Genomic DNA, 16559 nt, shown 5'->3' with positions numbered 1-16559 from the left:
GGTCACAGACAACCACAGTTCCTGTGTTCATTGTCTTGGCCCTCTCCACTTACAAGAGGACTGTTCTGTTTGTCACTCTTTTAGTGGGAGGGTCATGACAGATAGGCGCAGGAAACTGATGGATAGAGGATTGTTGAAACCCTCTTTCCAGGAGGCTCTGGATGCTTCAGACCAGGCATCCAAGTCTTCGAAGGGGTCGAAGACGTCGGAGCCCAAGTCATCGGCTCCGAGCTCTTCGGGTATAGTTAGATCACCGGTTCCACAGACTTCGGGCCGAGTGTTCAACTGTTGGCAGTTTCCGAGCCTCGAGTCTTGGAACCGGTGACGGAGCTCCCTCCACCGACTCTGTTGAGGTCGGCTCCGTCTTCGATCCCTTCGACTCGCTCTCCCAGGCCCCTTTCCGACACCGATGTGGACCGTGTGGTGCAGAAATTGATGGAGCATACGGCCCTATCCAAGCTTATCTCGGTCTCCTCTCAGTTGATGTCGAGACTTGAAGGCCTGCCACTATCTCCATCTGTTCCTCCTCCGAGACCTGTCCAGTCTTGGAGCCGGAAGAAGCTGAACTGATGATTGTGGAGCCCTCGGTGCCAGAACCGTCTTTTCTCGGTCGGCACCGTTCACCTCGACTCCATCCGATCCGGTACTGGAGTCTCGGGCGAAGATCTGTCCTTGGTTCCGGGACCGAGAGTCGGACCGATGTTTCGTTCCGACGCCCTCTCGGGCCTCGCACGGATCGACTCGGTTCCGTCCTCGGGTCGGTGCCTTCGGCTCCTGTTTCGGGATTCTTCCCATTTCTTCGAACCGGGAGATACCTCGACTGGGACCCGGGGCCTTCGACCTCATGAGGAAGGTGTTGTCTACCCAGACAACCACATCAGCAGGTACAGCTTCTCCTCCCACAAAGGACCGTTATCCTCCTCTGCACCCACGGCCACGCCCAAGCGCGGGCACCAGTGTCTCAGCCACCCCTGGAGGGTGCCCCTCTTCCTCGGAGGCTTCTTCGGATGCTCCCCACGAAGAAGTCCCTAGGAAAAGACTGTGTAAGAGGAGACACTTGGATTCTCCACAAGAATCCTTGACATCTGATACTGACTTAGATGAGTCAGAAGGGTCCCCTAAGTCACCTTCAGAGGATGTCTCTTTTCCTGACATCTTGGAGATCCTAAAACAGAGAGGTGACTGGCAAGCCCTCCCCCCTTCTGAGGATGAGTCAGTTTTGCTGAAGGCATTTGGTGCTCGCCCATCCTCCTCCTGGGTCACTCCGCCCTTGATGAGTTAATGGAATTAATTGCTCGAAGGGCGTGGAGACTCCTGACACGGTGGAACCAGTCCCTAGGAAGCCAAATAAGTACATTACGGCACCACAGGACAAGGCTTACCTCACCAAAGGAGTTCCAGTAGACGCCATGGTGGTGGCAGCGCCACGAAAAAGGAGATGTCGGAGTCTTCCTCATCTGTCCATCCGCCTAACAAAGATTCTAGGACCATGGACAGATACGGAAGCGCATTTTCAGTTCAGCGGCTTTCTATGCGTTCCCTGAACTATTTGACTCATTTTACACGTTTACAGAGGGATCTAGTCAAAGAGTTGGGAGATACCTCCAGGGTACTACAGATGCCGCTGTTTCAGAGAGAGTTACAGCGCATCTCAACACCCTTACGTCCATTGTAAACTCGTCCATGAGGCTGATATCCTATGCAGCCGAAGGATCGAGTAGGGCAGCGGCTTCAGCGATTGCTCTTCGTAGGCAATCCTGGATGCGCTTATGTTCGCTTATGGAAGCCTTCAAGTCTTCCTTTACTAACGCCCATTTGACGGAGCCACACTTTTGGCCCTAAAGTAAAGGAGACCCTTACCCGGTGTGAACAGGAGGGAAAGACTCTGTCTGCTGTCGGAGTCCGTTTTCCACCCTTCCAGACCGTACCCCAAAGGGCAACGTAGTGGGAAAATGTGGTTTCAAAACCCCAAGGATCTTTCCCAAACACACAGGGTGATGCCCTCTAGAGGCAGAGGGGGCAGAGGTGGAAGACGCCGCCCTGGCGGCAGAGGGGTCCGCAAACCAAGGTGACAGGGATAATCTCCTGGCAAACCTTTTCAGCACTCCTGAGAGGAGGCCCGACTGTCCTGCTCTGGAGGCAGTCGGGGGTCGCTTAGCTTTATACCCTCAGGCCTGGCAAAACCTCTCTTCAGACAATTGGGTAAAAAGCATTGTTACCAGAGGTTACAAAATCCCATTTCTATCCACACCCATTCCAAAGAAAAAACTCCCAGATGTACCATCCCATCTGCGAGACCCAGCAGCTACAGAAATTTCAAAGCTGCTAGAAAAAGAGTCATCCAACCAGTCCCAGCGGACCAAATAGGATTCGGAACTTACTCAAGGTTCTTTTTAGTTCCAAAGAAAACAGGGGACTGGAGGCCGATTCTGGACCTAAGCCATCTCAACACCTTTGTCAAGAAGGAAAAGTTCAATGGTCACGCTTCAATCGATCCTCCCATTCTTAAGGAAGTACGACTGGATGTGCTTGATAGATCTGAAGGACGATACTACCACATCAAAATGGCCAGGGCGTCCAGGGATCATTTGCGCCCGGCTGGGAGCCAGTCACTATCAGTTTCGAGCCCTGCCCTTTGGTCTGACTACAGCCCCCAGGGTCTCCACCAAATGCATGGCAGTGGTAGCGCCTCATCTGAGGCGCCTAGGATTCCAGGTGTTTCCGTATCTGGACGACTGGCTCCTGTCTGCCACCACCAGGCGTCAACTGATACAAGCCAGGGATTACACCCTACAACTTTGTACACACCTTGGCATTTCAGTAAATTTCGAAAAATCGTTGCTACAGCCATCACAGCATATCTTATTCATAGGAGCGGAATTAGATACGCGTCATTTAGTTCTAAAACTTCCTACAGAAAGAATAGTAGCACTTCAATTCAACATTTCCCTTCTACTGTCGTCCAGAAAGTCCCCGGCAAAAATTGTTCTGAAAGTCTTGGGTCTCATGGCAGCTTCTCTCATTGCGATACCATTGGGAAGACTGCACATGAGAGTGCTACAATGGCTTCTGTTTGCACAATGGTCATTCCAACAACTTCCACTGACTCACGAAATATTGATAACGAAAACATGCAAATCATACCTAATGTGGTGGTTACAGACTTGCAACCTATCCAGCGGAAGACCATTTGTGCTACCCGCACCGTCAGCGACGATAACCACGGACGCTTCCCTGATAGGGTGGGGGGGCATCTTTCAGGGACAGACAGTCCAAGGCGAATGGACCAATCTGGAGTACAATCTGCACATCAATGTTCTGGAGTTGAGGGCAGTGTTTTTGGCGTTGCAACACTTTGCTCCCCTTCTTCCTCCAGGGACCATTGCAGTTCAGACAGACAACATGTCCGTAGTCTGGTACATAAACAAGCAAGGGGGAACCAGGTCTTACCAACTATGCAGAGAGGCCATGAGAATTTGGCAATGGGCAGAGTCCACCGGTCGCTTTCTGATCGCAACGCACATCCCGGGTCATCCAACGCCATAGCCGACAGGCTGAGCAGGGCAATACTATTGCCTCACGAGTGGTCCTCAAACAATCAGTTGCGAAGGATTTTTCGCAAATGGGGCCAGCCTACCTGCGATCTGTTTGCGTCTCCAATGAACGCCAAATGCAGGAGCTACTTTGCCCTATTACCCCTCCAGGGAAGTCCCCAGGGACGCTGGTGCACGATTGGCCCCGGTCTCCTATATGCTTTTCCTCCATTTCCCTGATTGCAAAGTTTCTACAGAAAGCCAACAACCTTCAGAGGACTATTATTCTCATTGCTCCGTTCTGGCCTCGTCAAATTTGGTTCCCCTTTCTATTGCATCACCGCATTCGGGGACCTTGGATGCTGGACCCAGAGCCAGATCTACTGACTCACTCGTCAGGAGTTCCTCACCCATCTCTAGAATCTCTCCATCTAGCAGCTTGGCTGCTCCGCTTCCCTTTCTAGCCAGGTCGGTTCCACTTACATCGGCGGTTCAAGATATTTTAGTAGCTTCTCATAAAGTTTCCACTACTAAGACTTACACCAGTAAGTGGAAACGCTTTGTCTTTTGGGCGGAGTCACATCATTTGGACCCTGTTAGAGCTCCGTTAAACAAGGTTTTAGAGTTCTTGACTGAACTATTTCATGAAGGAGCTTCCCCGGCTACTTTAAGAGTACAGTTAGCTGCCATTTCTAACTATCATGTAGAGGAATGTGGTGCACCTATTATGGCTCACAGACTGTCTAAAGCCTTTTTAAAAGGTTCTTTTCATATCAGACCACCAGTCAGAAGTCCGACATCACCGTGGAATTTAAACCTGTTGCTCTCTAAATTGATGTTGCCACCCTTTGAACCAGCCTCAAGTTGCACATTGAAATTTTTGTCATGGAAAACTTTATTTCTAGTGGCCATTAAATCTGCTAGACGAGTGTCTGAGCTTCAGGCCCTTTCTGTCAAGCATCCTTATTTAATATTTCATTCTGACAGAGTATCCCTACGCACTAATCCATCCTTTCTTCCCAAAGTTTGTTCTTCTAGTAATATTAATCAGTCCATTGAACTACCCACCTTCTTTAAGAACCACTCTAATAAATTGGAGTATATGTTGCACAAACTGGACGTCCATAGACAACTCAGATTTTATTTGGATAGAACAAAAGATCACAGGAAATCTGATCAACTATTTGTAGCCTTTGCTGACAGCAGAAAGGGTCTTGCAGTTACGAAACGAACTCTTTCTAAATGGCTAACTGACTGTATCACATATGTTTATGAAGCCTCTGATCAAACACTATCAACAAAACCCAAAGGACATTCAACCAGATCAGTTTCTACATCTTTGGCTCACGCAGCTCGCCACCACTAGACACTATTTGTGCGGCTGCTACTTGGGCTAAACCACATACATTTATATCTCATTACAAAGTGGACAGGGTTTCTAGGGATAGGGCAGCCTTTGGTTCCACTGTGCTCAAGAACGTTCTCCCTTGAGTTCCTCAGGGTTATGGAGCTAGGACGCTACCCATGTGTAAGAACAAAGGCGAGATTGAACACTCTCACATAAAGAAGTTATGTCCTTACCATAACGTTCCATGTGGAGTGTTCATCTCGCCTTGGTTATTACACTCCCACCCTTCCCACCCTTAGGAAGAACGTTCGATTTGGTGTCTGGTCTGGAGTATTCTCCTTCTGCTGTTGCAGTATTAGTGTTACTATCATACCTTTGGTATGTTTGTATATATGTACTTTTATGTATATAGTTTGGCATGTGTGCGTGCTTTATGTCTGGTTTGCTTGCAAACTAGATCTGAGGTAAAGGCAGAGGGGGATTGTGGGTATTAGATGTCCTCGAGCTTCTTCTCGATGCAGAGCTTGCAGTCGGCCGGCACGGAGCCGAGGATCGGCTCCGAACCCATGTGTAATAACCAAGGCGAGATGAACACTCCACATGGAACGTTATGGTAAGGACATAACTTCTTTTTCTGTGCTTCTAGTTAGTTTTAATTATTGTATGTTGGTCTGGATAAATTAGTAATCATGTCTCTAACACACTTTTTTTTGTGCAGCATGTCTTTCAATTTAGTGTTTTTTTAGCAAATCACTGAGGATTGTAATCACTAAATAATGATAGCTATTTGAGTTTTAGACTTCATATCCTTCAATTATTACATGCTAATGCAGAAACTGTTAGCTGTAGCAACTTTCTAAGTTGGTAAGAGCAATGTTTAAATGTGCCCCTCACTTTGAGCTTTTGTCTTCACCCACCATTATTTCTGGCTTTATTGAGAATTCCTGTGCTTAAGTGGTATGCTTTGTAGTGTGTACATTTTTGTTAAAGTTATATTGTCTGAATTAACTGGAACATCTAATAATTCTTACAAGTTTATTTATGTTTTTTTCCTCATGCCTAGGAGTCCATGCTGTGTTTTAGTGTTCAAGGATATTTCAAAGAAGGTGAGTGATCATCTTTATCAATATTTTGTTCATGCTGTTCTTTGTGAACTATTGATATAGATAGACACAAGTACTGCCATATTTTAACAAAAAAGTTTAGTTGATTAATGTTGTGATGTTGTCCTCTCAGTTTTCCACATTGTGGCGAACATCTTACTTTCGACAGCCTATATTTAAAAGGCCATCAATTTCTCCTGTGGTACTAGGTTTTAAGTGTTTGAAATGTGTGATATTTTAAGCCCTCTCCTGCTCCTTTGGCCATTAGAACAATCTTACAGAGTATTCGTCTTTGTCAGTCATAAAAACGGTTCATATTATAAGCACGAAAACTGAATCGCGCGAACACGTATTGAGCAAAAATTCACAATGTTGAAGGTATGAACGGATACCGCTGTAGGGAATTCTTCCCTTTGCTTCAATGGAGTGCGATCCCGGAGTTGGTATATTTAAGTAGGGAGGTGTGAGGGGTGCAGGGGGGCTTGCCCCCTTGCATACAACAGTTAGTGACAGTATTTGTTTTTTGGTTTTGTCGTGTTTGGGATTCGATGTTTTGGGCTTTTGCCCTTTACATGTCGCTCAATACGTGTTCGCGCAGTTCAGTTTTCGTGCTTATAATATGAACTCCATAAAAATTAATTTTAATTTTCTTGCAGTTTATTTACCTTCTGAGTCTGTAAACTAATTTTATGGTTATTAGCTCACAGAGGATGATCCAGATGAGAGCTATTTTTCTGAAGTTTTGCAAGTTAACCTCCTGAGTTCCAGCTTCCCTAGTCAAAATATATACATCTAAACAGCCACAATAGTGTATATACACCTCTGCTCCGCTCCAGCAAGATGCACTGTGGATACATCTCTAAGCTCAGCACTTTACAAATCCCTTTCAACACACCTGTACAAATCTAGTTTGATATACACATCGCATACAGTTCTAATAAGGTTCTAACACAAGCATCTTACATGAAGCTTGTTGACATTCACGAATGGCACATAACCATCTACAAGATCCCAGATAGCTGTGCTGGCAGTATCTCTATTTGTCACACTTATATATAAATCATGTTGATATTCACAAATGACATATAATTATTTACAAAATTACAGATAGATGGGCTGGCAATATCTCCTTTCATGACAAGGTATGCAGTTCACATTTTCTATTCATTTCTGACTATGTTTTTCCTTTATTGTTGGAAGGTTTCTAGTTTTAAAAGGTCCATGTTTTTGTCTTATACACTTGACCTGCTGTTTATTTTCATTAGGTAAATGAATTTGCAAAACAATACTGACAGGCAAGTTGTGGATTTTGTTTAGGGTGTAACCACACTCCTGAATAGTGTATTTTTTACCAGGATATTAATAAAACAACTTTGTTTAGGCATTATTCCCTTCAGGTCACACCTAAACAAGGTAAAAGCATTAAATATGTCTTATTATTGGAGCACAACGATTTTCTTTTTCATTTGAGAGATCAGATAACATCACTAAAAGGTCTGCCATTTTTTCTGAGAACAGACTAGATTCATATCCTGCTAGCAGTTTAAGTCAGTCTGTTTTGTTCTCCAGTCTTCCTTTAACTCCGCTCAGTGGAATACCTCATCACTGCCAATGGCTAAAGTAGCAGTACTGTCCATGTCTTCCTTATCACTTCTAAGGAAGATTCCTTGGCCTACTTAAATGTATCTTTTTGCTTTAACTTCATGTAGAAATTCCAGACTGTCAGTAGTGATGCTGATAAACTCAGACTTGTTTCAGGTAATTCTTTCCTACTAACCTCATTGAAGTCCTTGCCAGTGAAAGAGCCTTCTATATAAAATATAACTGTTCACCAGAAAATAAAAAAAAAATGTCGCTGAAGGTAGTGACATAGTAACTAATTTGGCTGCTGGATGGTTCACATTTCAGATGTAGACCAACTTCTTTCTAACCACTTCTGAGTGTTTTCCCTTTACTACTTTTTCCATCTGGATTGTTAGTTTCCTGATCTGACTGCATTGCAAGATTGGGACCGGATCCCATTTTGAGGTACATAAAAGAGTTCCTACTTCTTTGACATTTTTCCCGTTTGATTCATCTTTGTGCTGGTACAAGCTGAGAAAGGTACTCTGTAATTCCTTCAGGAAGATGCTAGATTTGAGAATTTATTCCTGAAAATGTGGGATGTTATGAGAGTTCACAGCTGTATGGTGTAACCACTGCCAAACAGTTATGCAGTGACTTCTAAGATCCTTCCTCCAGAGAAGATACTATGTTTTCATACTGTATCAGTAACTGGATAGGTCTAAATCCTAACAAGATCCCATCAGTAATCCTACTGGAATGCCCCTAAGGATTTGCCTTATTTCTTTTTATTCATTTTATTTTATTTGCAGTTTGTTTTCCAGGATAGTCCATTGGGCTACAAGGAGCCCGTTTTTAATGGAGTTCGGGGGAGAAAAGCTCCAGAGAAATACATAGTACAGAAAGAGCACAAATCCATGGTATACATTTCAGTTAAATGTTAAATACATATTTTTTATAGTACAAACCCATATTGCGCAATTCAAATAGATGTTGCATAACACAGAAATAAAAGATTTTCATTAGGAAAATTACATCAGGTTAATTCAGTAAGTAGTAGTTTTTTTTTTTTTTTTTTTTAGGGAATTACAATGAGTTAAGGATGTAAAACTTTAGGAGGTAGTGACAGGCAACAAAGTTTGGAAAGTTAGGAAGAAAGTGTGGTAGAAATTAGGTTGGATGAGAGCAAGAACATTTCCATTGTGAAGTAAGGTGTGAGTGCAGTGAGGTTTTAAACAAGGAGAGACTGCTGGTGTTGCGGATGGGAGAAGGGAGAGAGTTCCAGACGCGTGTAAGAGAGAAGGACATCAATTGATTCCCAGCAGGATGTGTTGGATTATGCACTTTAATGGGAATTGGATCTTAGAAGTCTATCTGGTAATGCATTTCTTCATGGGACATGCCTTGATGTCTTGCCTGAATCTCCAAAAAAACTCATGGCATTCAGAGATTTATGAAGTGAATAAACAACCTCCACTGAATAACATGCAGTCTCAATGACTGGTGAAAGAAATCATTTTTGTATACCACTTTTGAACCTGTGCGAACTGCACACCAGCTGAACAATTGGTATTTGCACTATCCTGTACTGCTCCTGTGCCTCTGATCCATTCTTAAGCCATTCATTTTCTCTAATGGGAATGATAGTATAAGCAGCAAGGAATGACACTATAATTCTGCTGCTGTTGAGTGTTTTTTTGTTTTTTAGATAGTTGGCAGGTGACTTTATGGGTGAATTTGACCATATGAGTCCATTTTCTACCATGACCAGAATAAAAATGTTATGAGTAACACTGAAGTAGCAGGAATATTTTCATTAAGTAAGCTATATTGTGCACAGAAACAAAATATATGCTACTGTTTATATTTTTACAGCTGTTAAATTTCAATGAAACATGGATCTTGTTTATCACAAGTGATAGGGGTTGTTTTTGTTAAGTAAACAGCATATTTTGGATATTACTCCTGGTTGAAAGCAGCAATTTTTGTCACTACATGTCCCAGTAATCTCAGATAGCGCAGATGCTTTGACACAAGGTGTATTTCCCAGGTGTAGCTAGCTCTTCTGATGCTTGGGGCTGTTTCCACAGCTGGTGAGAAAAGCTCTTCAGACTTGAAAAGCAAAAAAAAAAAAGCTTTAAAGGTCTCCTGAAGGATAAAGAGACAAAAAAATAAATTCTGTCTTTTTAAGCTATACCAAATTAGTAGTTGAGTGCTAAAGTGCTTCAGTTTAGTACCAGAACTTAAATGCCAGTATTGCAGTAAACATTTAGAAAACAGCTAAGTTTATGCCTCCCTCCACTCCTCCTACATTAGTAGTAAACAGTGGTTGCATCTTATGCCTGCCACACACGAAGAGCCAAAGGGCTTCAGTTCAGACTGCAAATGAAATCCTGGCATTTAAATGTCGTTTTTGCACTGAACACAGATTAACTTCTGCCAGTTGCTCCCCCTAACACTTTGTGTCCAGGGCAGCTACCCCCTTCAGCCCAAGCTTTATACACTTTTGGTAGTTCTAATGTTCAAGGGTATTGTGTTCCATGTGACAGAGCCTGAGAAGAATAGTCTTTCAGTGCAGTCTTTAGTGTTCCACTATTCCAAGATCTAAAAGGGAGGTGGTAGAGGATCATAGTGTACATTCAGACATTTAAAATTTGAGCATCCTGACTAATGCAGTGCAGAGACGAAGACTCAGCAGTTAAGTTAGTATGCAAGACTGGAGAATCGTCCATACAAATAAAGTAATGGGTAGAACAAACGCATGGTCCAGCCATCAATGATACTATATAACTAATAATGCTCAATGAGTAATGTAGACGGACCAATGGTCTGAAGAAGTAATGTGATACATTGAGAAAGCTCTTACCGACTTTTATATTTATTGTTTTATCATCTTTATGAAGTATCCATCTATATTAGTCATCATAAGCCTAGACTGTGCATTGGCTCTACCCATTATTTTATTTGAAATGTAATAAAAAACACCCGATAGCTGAAGAGAGCACCCGTAACATAAAACATAAAACAGGGAATGGAATAAAGACCAGGTGTTCTCACCACGAATGCAGTCAAAAATCACAAATCAAAAGTCCAGTGTAATAAATAAATAATTAGTAATAAGTAATAAATTTTATACATGCACTTTATAGCTATTAATATATATATATATATATATATATATATATATAAAACTCATTTGTTTTACAAATAAATATAGACATATGTTATATATAAAGATTCTTTTAAAAATGCATTTTCTATATATATATTCAGTGAATTGACTAAGACAGCATCATTTTTTCTGTGATATATATATATTGTTCACAATGGATATCTTAGTGATTGCTTACTTGCACATATTTCAGTGGTTGCTTACTTGTACATATTTTTTGCACGTAGTATGATCCTAGCTTTATTATCAAGTACTCACAAACACTGATTAACCAATTTTGATTTTATTTTATTCTATGCGTTCACATAGCGTTTTATTTCAATAGTGCTCTGTTTGCAACATGTTACAGCGCTTCGATAATAATACTGTGCTTTTTTGGATACATAGTATTATTTAAAGTATTCCAAGAATTGAAATCCACATTCAGCAGTTTGCTGACATTTTTTTTCTATTTAAACCATAGCGCTCTATTTGCAACATGCTACAGCGCTTTGCTAATAATACTGTGATGTTCTTCATCTCACATTGCTGCAGTCCTTACACTTGGGTAGTCCGCTGTCCTCGGTCGGCCCGAATATCAAAGTATAAGGCTGACGTCGGTCAAGGCGCATTTGACTGACATCAGGACGTCAGGGTACAAATGCGCATGACCGACGTCATATCCTCAGTCTTTTTTGCCGCATGGTCCGATGCAGAAGCAGCGTTGCAAGTGCCGTTCGGCGTTCTGAAATTTTTCGTATTCGGAGTTTCAGACCGAGTCAAAGTTGGCTAAGTACCCCGTTGGGGAATATTTTAGTTTTTTCTTGCCTCAGTGGTTTACCGGATGTCAGAAAAAGTGAATAACTGTATTTCTTGTGGGAAACAGATACCGCATAGAGATTATCATACTTTGTGTATTCCTTGTTTAGGGCCTGAGCACGACGTTGTTGGGTGTCACTCTTGTGCTAGATTCAATAAGCGCACTATAAAGAGAAGGTTAGATTGTGCCAGGTTAGTCTTCGGGAAGCGGTGCAATTATAAAATGCCGTCGGATGCTCCGACGCCCGCTTCTTCGAAGAAGCGCAAGGACAAAGCAGTTAAGCCTAGGCTAGAAGAACCGTCCGTACCGGACGCCGGTTCTTTAGAGGTGTCGGTGGAGCCGGTGGTTCCGCCGGAGGTTTCTTTGGAGTCCCAGGGAGAGACTTTGTTATTGCAGGATGTGGCCTCTCAGGAGGCAGGTCAGGCTGAAGGGGCTTCTCAGGTTACTGTACTCCCCTCCCTTCCTAGGGTGGTTAGGCCCTCTCCTTCTGTTTCCAAGGCTTCCCCCAGAGGCAGGCCAGGTTTAGCTTCAGTTGGTGTCACCCCTAGTTCTTCAGGAACTGTGCCCAAGAAGCATATGCTTAAAATGGCAGAAGATTTGATTACTTTGATTAGAGGTTCTTTGCCCCCTCCTGATAAGAGACCTAGGGTGGAACCTGAGCTAGGGAGTTTTGAGCAGGCTTCGGATGTTTCAGAGTCTTGACTGAAGACTTGCAGGAGTATTCTCCTTATTCTGATTCTGATGTGGATGATTCTACTCCTTCTGCTTCTCCTCCTGATGATTTTTCTTTTTCAGAGACTCTTCATTCCATGAGGGAGCATTTTAAGTGGCAAGGTCAGGACTTCTCTGATTCCAGGAAAAGGCTTAGGGAATTTTTGTTTTTACCCCAGCATAGGCCTTTGGCTATACCTCCTGTTCTGGATGTGGTGGAAGATGTTTTTGCAGAGGCTTCTCTTAATCCTGATTCTTTGCCTCCTGCTCCAGTTAAACCGGATAGGTATTACAGGGTGCCTGAAGCTCATAAGTATCTTTTTAAGAGTCCTAGGGCAGACCCAGAAACTGTTAGTCAGGGGCCTAAAGGTGTTAAGGCTTCTGTTGTCAAAAATCCGGTTCCTCCTGATAAAGAGGCCAGGGCTTTGGATAGATGGGGAAAGAAAGTTTATACTTCTTCCACCCTAGCTATGAGGGCTTTGAATTGCCAGTTTCACATGTTGAAATACCAAAACTATCTCCTTTCACAATTGAAGTCTAAGGTAGATGCTCTGGCGGAAGGTATTGAGTGTAAAGAGTTACAAGATTTAGTACATGTTTCTGAACAGGTGGGTAAGCATTCTTTGCAATGTGGTTTTGATGCTGTACAGGCCTCGTCTAGGGTGGCTGCCACTGGGTCAGTTCTTCGCAGGCACGCCTGGCTGAGGGATCAGAATTTATCTGACCATGTTAAGACAAGGATTTTAGATGCGCCTTTACAATCTGATGTGTTGTTTGGTTCTCCTGTTGAGGCAGTCTTAAAGAAAATGGAAGACAAGGCTAAGTCTATGCAGACTGTTAAAGATTTTTTGCAGGTTCAGCCTCCGAAGTTTAGTAGAAATTGGCCTACCAAGGGGTGGACGTATCCTTCTTATGATTCCCAGTCTAGGGGTAGGTCTAGACGTGGTAGGGGCAGAGCTCAGGGCTCTTTCAGGCCTAGAACAGGGAGTTCACCTGCACAGTCTTCGGGTGAGGGCAGGGGTCAGTCCTTTCGTAAACAGACCCAATGACTTACCTTTTCAGCTGCCAGAGCCTTCTCGTCTGGCAGCACCTTTGGGAGGAAGGTTGGCACTTTTCAAGGAAAATTGGAGTTTAATTACCCAAGACAGATGGGTATTAGATATCATACACCACGGTTACAGGTTTTATTTCCATACCTTGCCTCCTTTCAAAGGCATGCCAGACGTTCCTCCTCAGCAAGGAATAGAGGCTCACAAACAAATTTCTCTGTTACTTCAAATAGGGGCCATACAGCCGGTCCCTATGCCAGAAGTGGGCCTAGGATTTTATTCTCGCCTGTTCCTAGTACCAAAGAAAGGGAACACGTGGAGACCAATTTTGGATTTATCTACCCTCAACACTTATCTGGACATTCCCAAGTTCAAAATGTTGACGTTACAACAGCTTTTACCTCTGCTGGGCAAAGATCATTGGATGGTAACTTTGGATCTCAAGGAGGCTTACCTTCATGTTCCTATCAGACTGAGTTGCAGGAAGTATCTGCGTTTTCGGGCTGGGACTTCTCATTATCAGTTCTCTGCATTGCCCTTTGGCTTATCTACTGCCCAGAGTGTTCACGAAAGTTCTGGCTCCAGTGATAGCTTTCCTCAGGCTAAAAGGAATACAGATCTATCCTTATTTGGACGATTGCCTGATTCTGGCTCAAGGAAGGGACGAGCTTCTTCATCATTTGGAATATGTGATAGCAGTGCTAAGATGCCTGGGGTATTCTGTGAACGAAATAAAGTCCAGTCTAGTACCCTCTCAGGACATGTGCTTTCTGGGTGTAAGACTGAATACAGCATCCCAGATGGCCTTTTTGACCCCGGACAAACAAAAGAATCTTTCCCTTTACTTTCATCAATGTCTCATCAGTCCAGGCTGACTGCAAGGACAGTCCTTCAAGCCTTGGGGTTCATGGCATCTTGTATTCTGGTGCTTCCCAATGCCAAACTGCATATGAGGAAGTTGCAATGGTATCTCAAAAATGTATGGACACAGCACTGCCAGGATCTGGACACTGTCATTCAAATAATACCTTGCATTCAAAAGGAATTGTTGTGGTGGGCTCAGGAATGTCACCTAAACAAGGGACTCTCTGTGACCCGGCCAGAGGCGAGTCAGATTCTAACGACAGATGCCTCAGACAAAGCTTGGGGAGCTCATCTGAATGGAAAGTGGATACAAGACAAGTGGCCTGCCAGACTACAACATCTACATATCAACCTGAAGGAGATGTTAGCAGTCCAGTTTGCATTAATAGCTTTCAAGGATTTACTTCTTCCAGGGCAGGTGTTGATTCTAACAGACAACACAACTGTCATGTGGTACATCAACAAGCAAGGGGAACACATTCTTATCCTCTATGCAGGCAAGCAATGATTTTGTGGGAGACTGCTCTCAGTTTACAGCTAAATCTTCAGGCAAGGTTTCTGCCGAGCACAGAACTCCTTAGCAGATGTGTTGAGCAGACGAATTATGGATCCCCACGAGTGGAAATTGGATCCTCATGTATTTCAGAAATTGACAGTGTCATGGGGAACTCCAGACATAGATCTGTTCGCTTCTCCACTAAACCACCAGCTGCCAAAGTTTTGCACAAAAGGTTTCATCCCACAGCTTGGAAAGTGGATGCTCTTTCTTTCAATTGGAGCAATCTTCATGTGTATGCCTTTCCACCTCTGCCTCTCCTCCCAAAGGTACTACTAAAGGCCAGACAGGACAAGCCAAGGATGATTTTGATAGCTCCAGATTGGCCTCGACAGCATTGGTACCCATTACTGAGAAGCCTGGTACGGAGCCTCCATGGCCTTTGCCTTGATTCCACACCTGTTGTCTCAGGAGGACAGTCATTTGCTCAATGTCAAGCTTCACTCTCTTCACCTAACAGCCTGGCATATTCTGTTTTGAACCATAGTGGGTCTCAACTTCCACAGCAAGTTTTGAATGTTATTTTGGAAGCTAGAAGGCCTAGTACAAGGAAAGTGTACGCAGATAAATGGAAGAGATTTTTATTTTGGAGTGCAGCAAAGGATTTTGATGTTTCTGAGCCTAATTTAAGTGTGGCTCTTCTATATCTTACTGAGTTACTGGACAAAGGTTTGTCCTTCTCTTCTATTAAGGTTCATGCTGCAGCAATTTCGGCTCACTATGATTGTGACCCACCATTGTTTTCTCATCCTTTGTTCAAGCAATTTCTTAGAGGGGCAAAGAATATAAGACCCCCACGTAGAGCTCCTACTCCTGCTTGGGATCTCAATTTTGTGTTGGAGAAACTTACTCTACAACCTTTTGAGCCTGCAGCTACTACCGAGTTGAAATATTTATCATGGAAGACTGCTTTTTTGTTGGCCATTACCTCTGCAAGAAGGGTTTCTGAGTTGCAGGCCCTTATGGCGGTTGAGCCTTTCTTAATTTTCCATAAGGATAGGGTATCTTTACGTACTAATCCTTCATTTATGCCTAAAGTGGTTTCTAGTGTGGCTTTAAACCAAACTATTCATTTGCCTACTTTTTATGCAAACCCCCAAAATAAAGGGGAAAAGATTTTGCACACTTTAGATGTACACAGGCAGTTGCGATATTATTTGGACAGAACTAAAGGGTTCAGGCAGTCTCAGCAGTTATTTGTTTCTTTTGCTTTGAGTTCTCAGGGCAAGCCTGTGTCAAAACAAACTATTTCTAAGTGGATTGGGTTTTGCATTGCTTTCTGTTACTCCCATCATGGCAAGGAGATTCCAGCTGGGATTAGGCCTCATTCCACTAGGGCTACTGCCACTTGACAGCTTTTAAGGGGGGTGGCAACTAAAGATATTTTGGAGGCAGCTACTTGGAGTTCAGTGCATACTTTCTCTAGGCATTATCACCTTCCACTTTATTCTAAATCTAGGGCTGGTTTTGCCACTGCTATTTTGCAGGGCATTTTGGCAGCTCCTGCTTCCTTATAGTTTTGCCATCCTCCCTTACCTCTGCTTTGGGATTGTACCCAAGTGTAAGGACTGCAGCAATGTGAGATGAAGAACATAGTACAGTTTTGTACCTACCATAAATGTAGATGTTCGAAGATCCACATTGCTGCAGTCCAATTTACCCTCCCTCCTTCCCCTCTGTAGTTAGAGGCGGTTGTGTGGATTAGGTTGTCAATATGGTGTATATTGTATATATTGTACATATTTTTAGTGCAAGGGTGGTTGGTTGGTTGTTTGCTGTCTTTTGGTTTTGACCTTTCTTTTTAGGGTCTTCTGACATCTGGGGCAAGAAAAGACTGAGGATATGACGTCGGTCATGCGCA

General features: G+C 43.3%; 1 protein-coding gene across 1 annotated transcript in view; it reads left to right on the top strand.

Annotated features, from left to right (window-relative positions):
* The window catches only part of LOC122791746 (nuclear RNA export factor 1-like), a 603159-nt gene that overhangs the window by 196382 nt on the left and 390218 nt on the right, over positions 1–16559 (top strand). Inside the window, exon 4 of the mRNA XM_044059662.1 lies at positions 5945–5987. Within this exon, the coding sequence (XP_043915597.1) occupies positions 5945–5987 (43 nt within the window). The remainder of the gene's footprint in view (positions 1–5944; positions 5988–16559) is intronic.

This window comes from Protopterus annectens, chromosome 1.part2, assembly GCF_019279795.1.
Source record: "Protopterus annectens isolate FY-2018-M chromosome 1.part2, PAN1.0, whole genome shotgun sequence".
In the NCBI taxonomy this organism is placed as follows: domain Eukaryota; kingdom Metazoa; phylum Chordata; order Ceratodontiformes; family Protopteridae; genus Protopterus; species Protopterus annectens.
The sequence above is the reverse complement of the archived record's forward strand: the minus strand, read 5'-3'. Positions and strand labels throughout refer to the sequence as shown.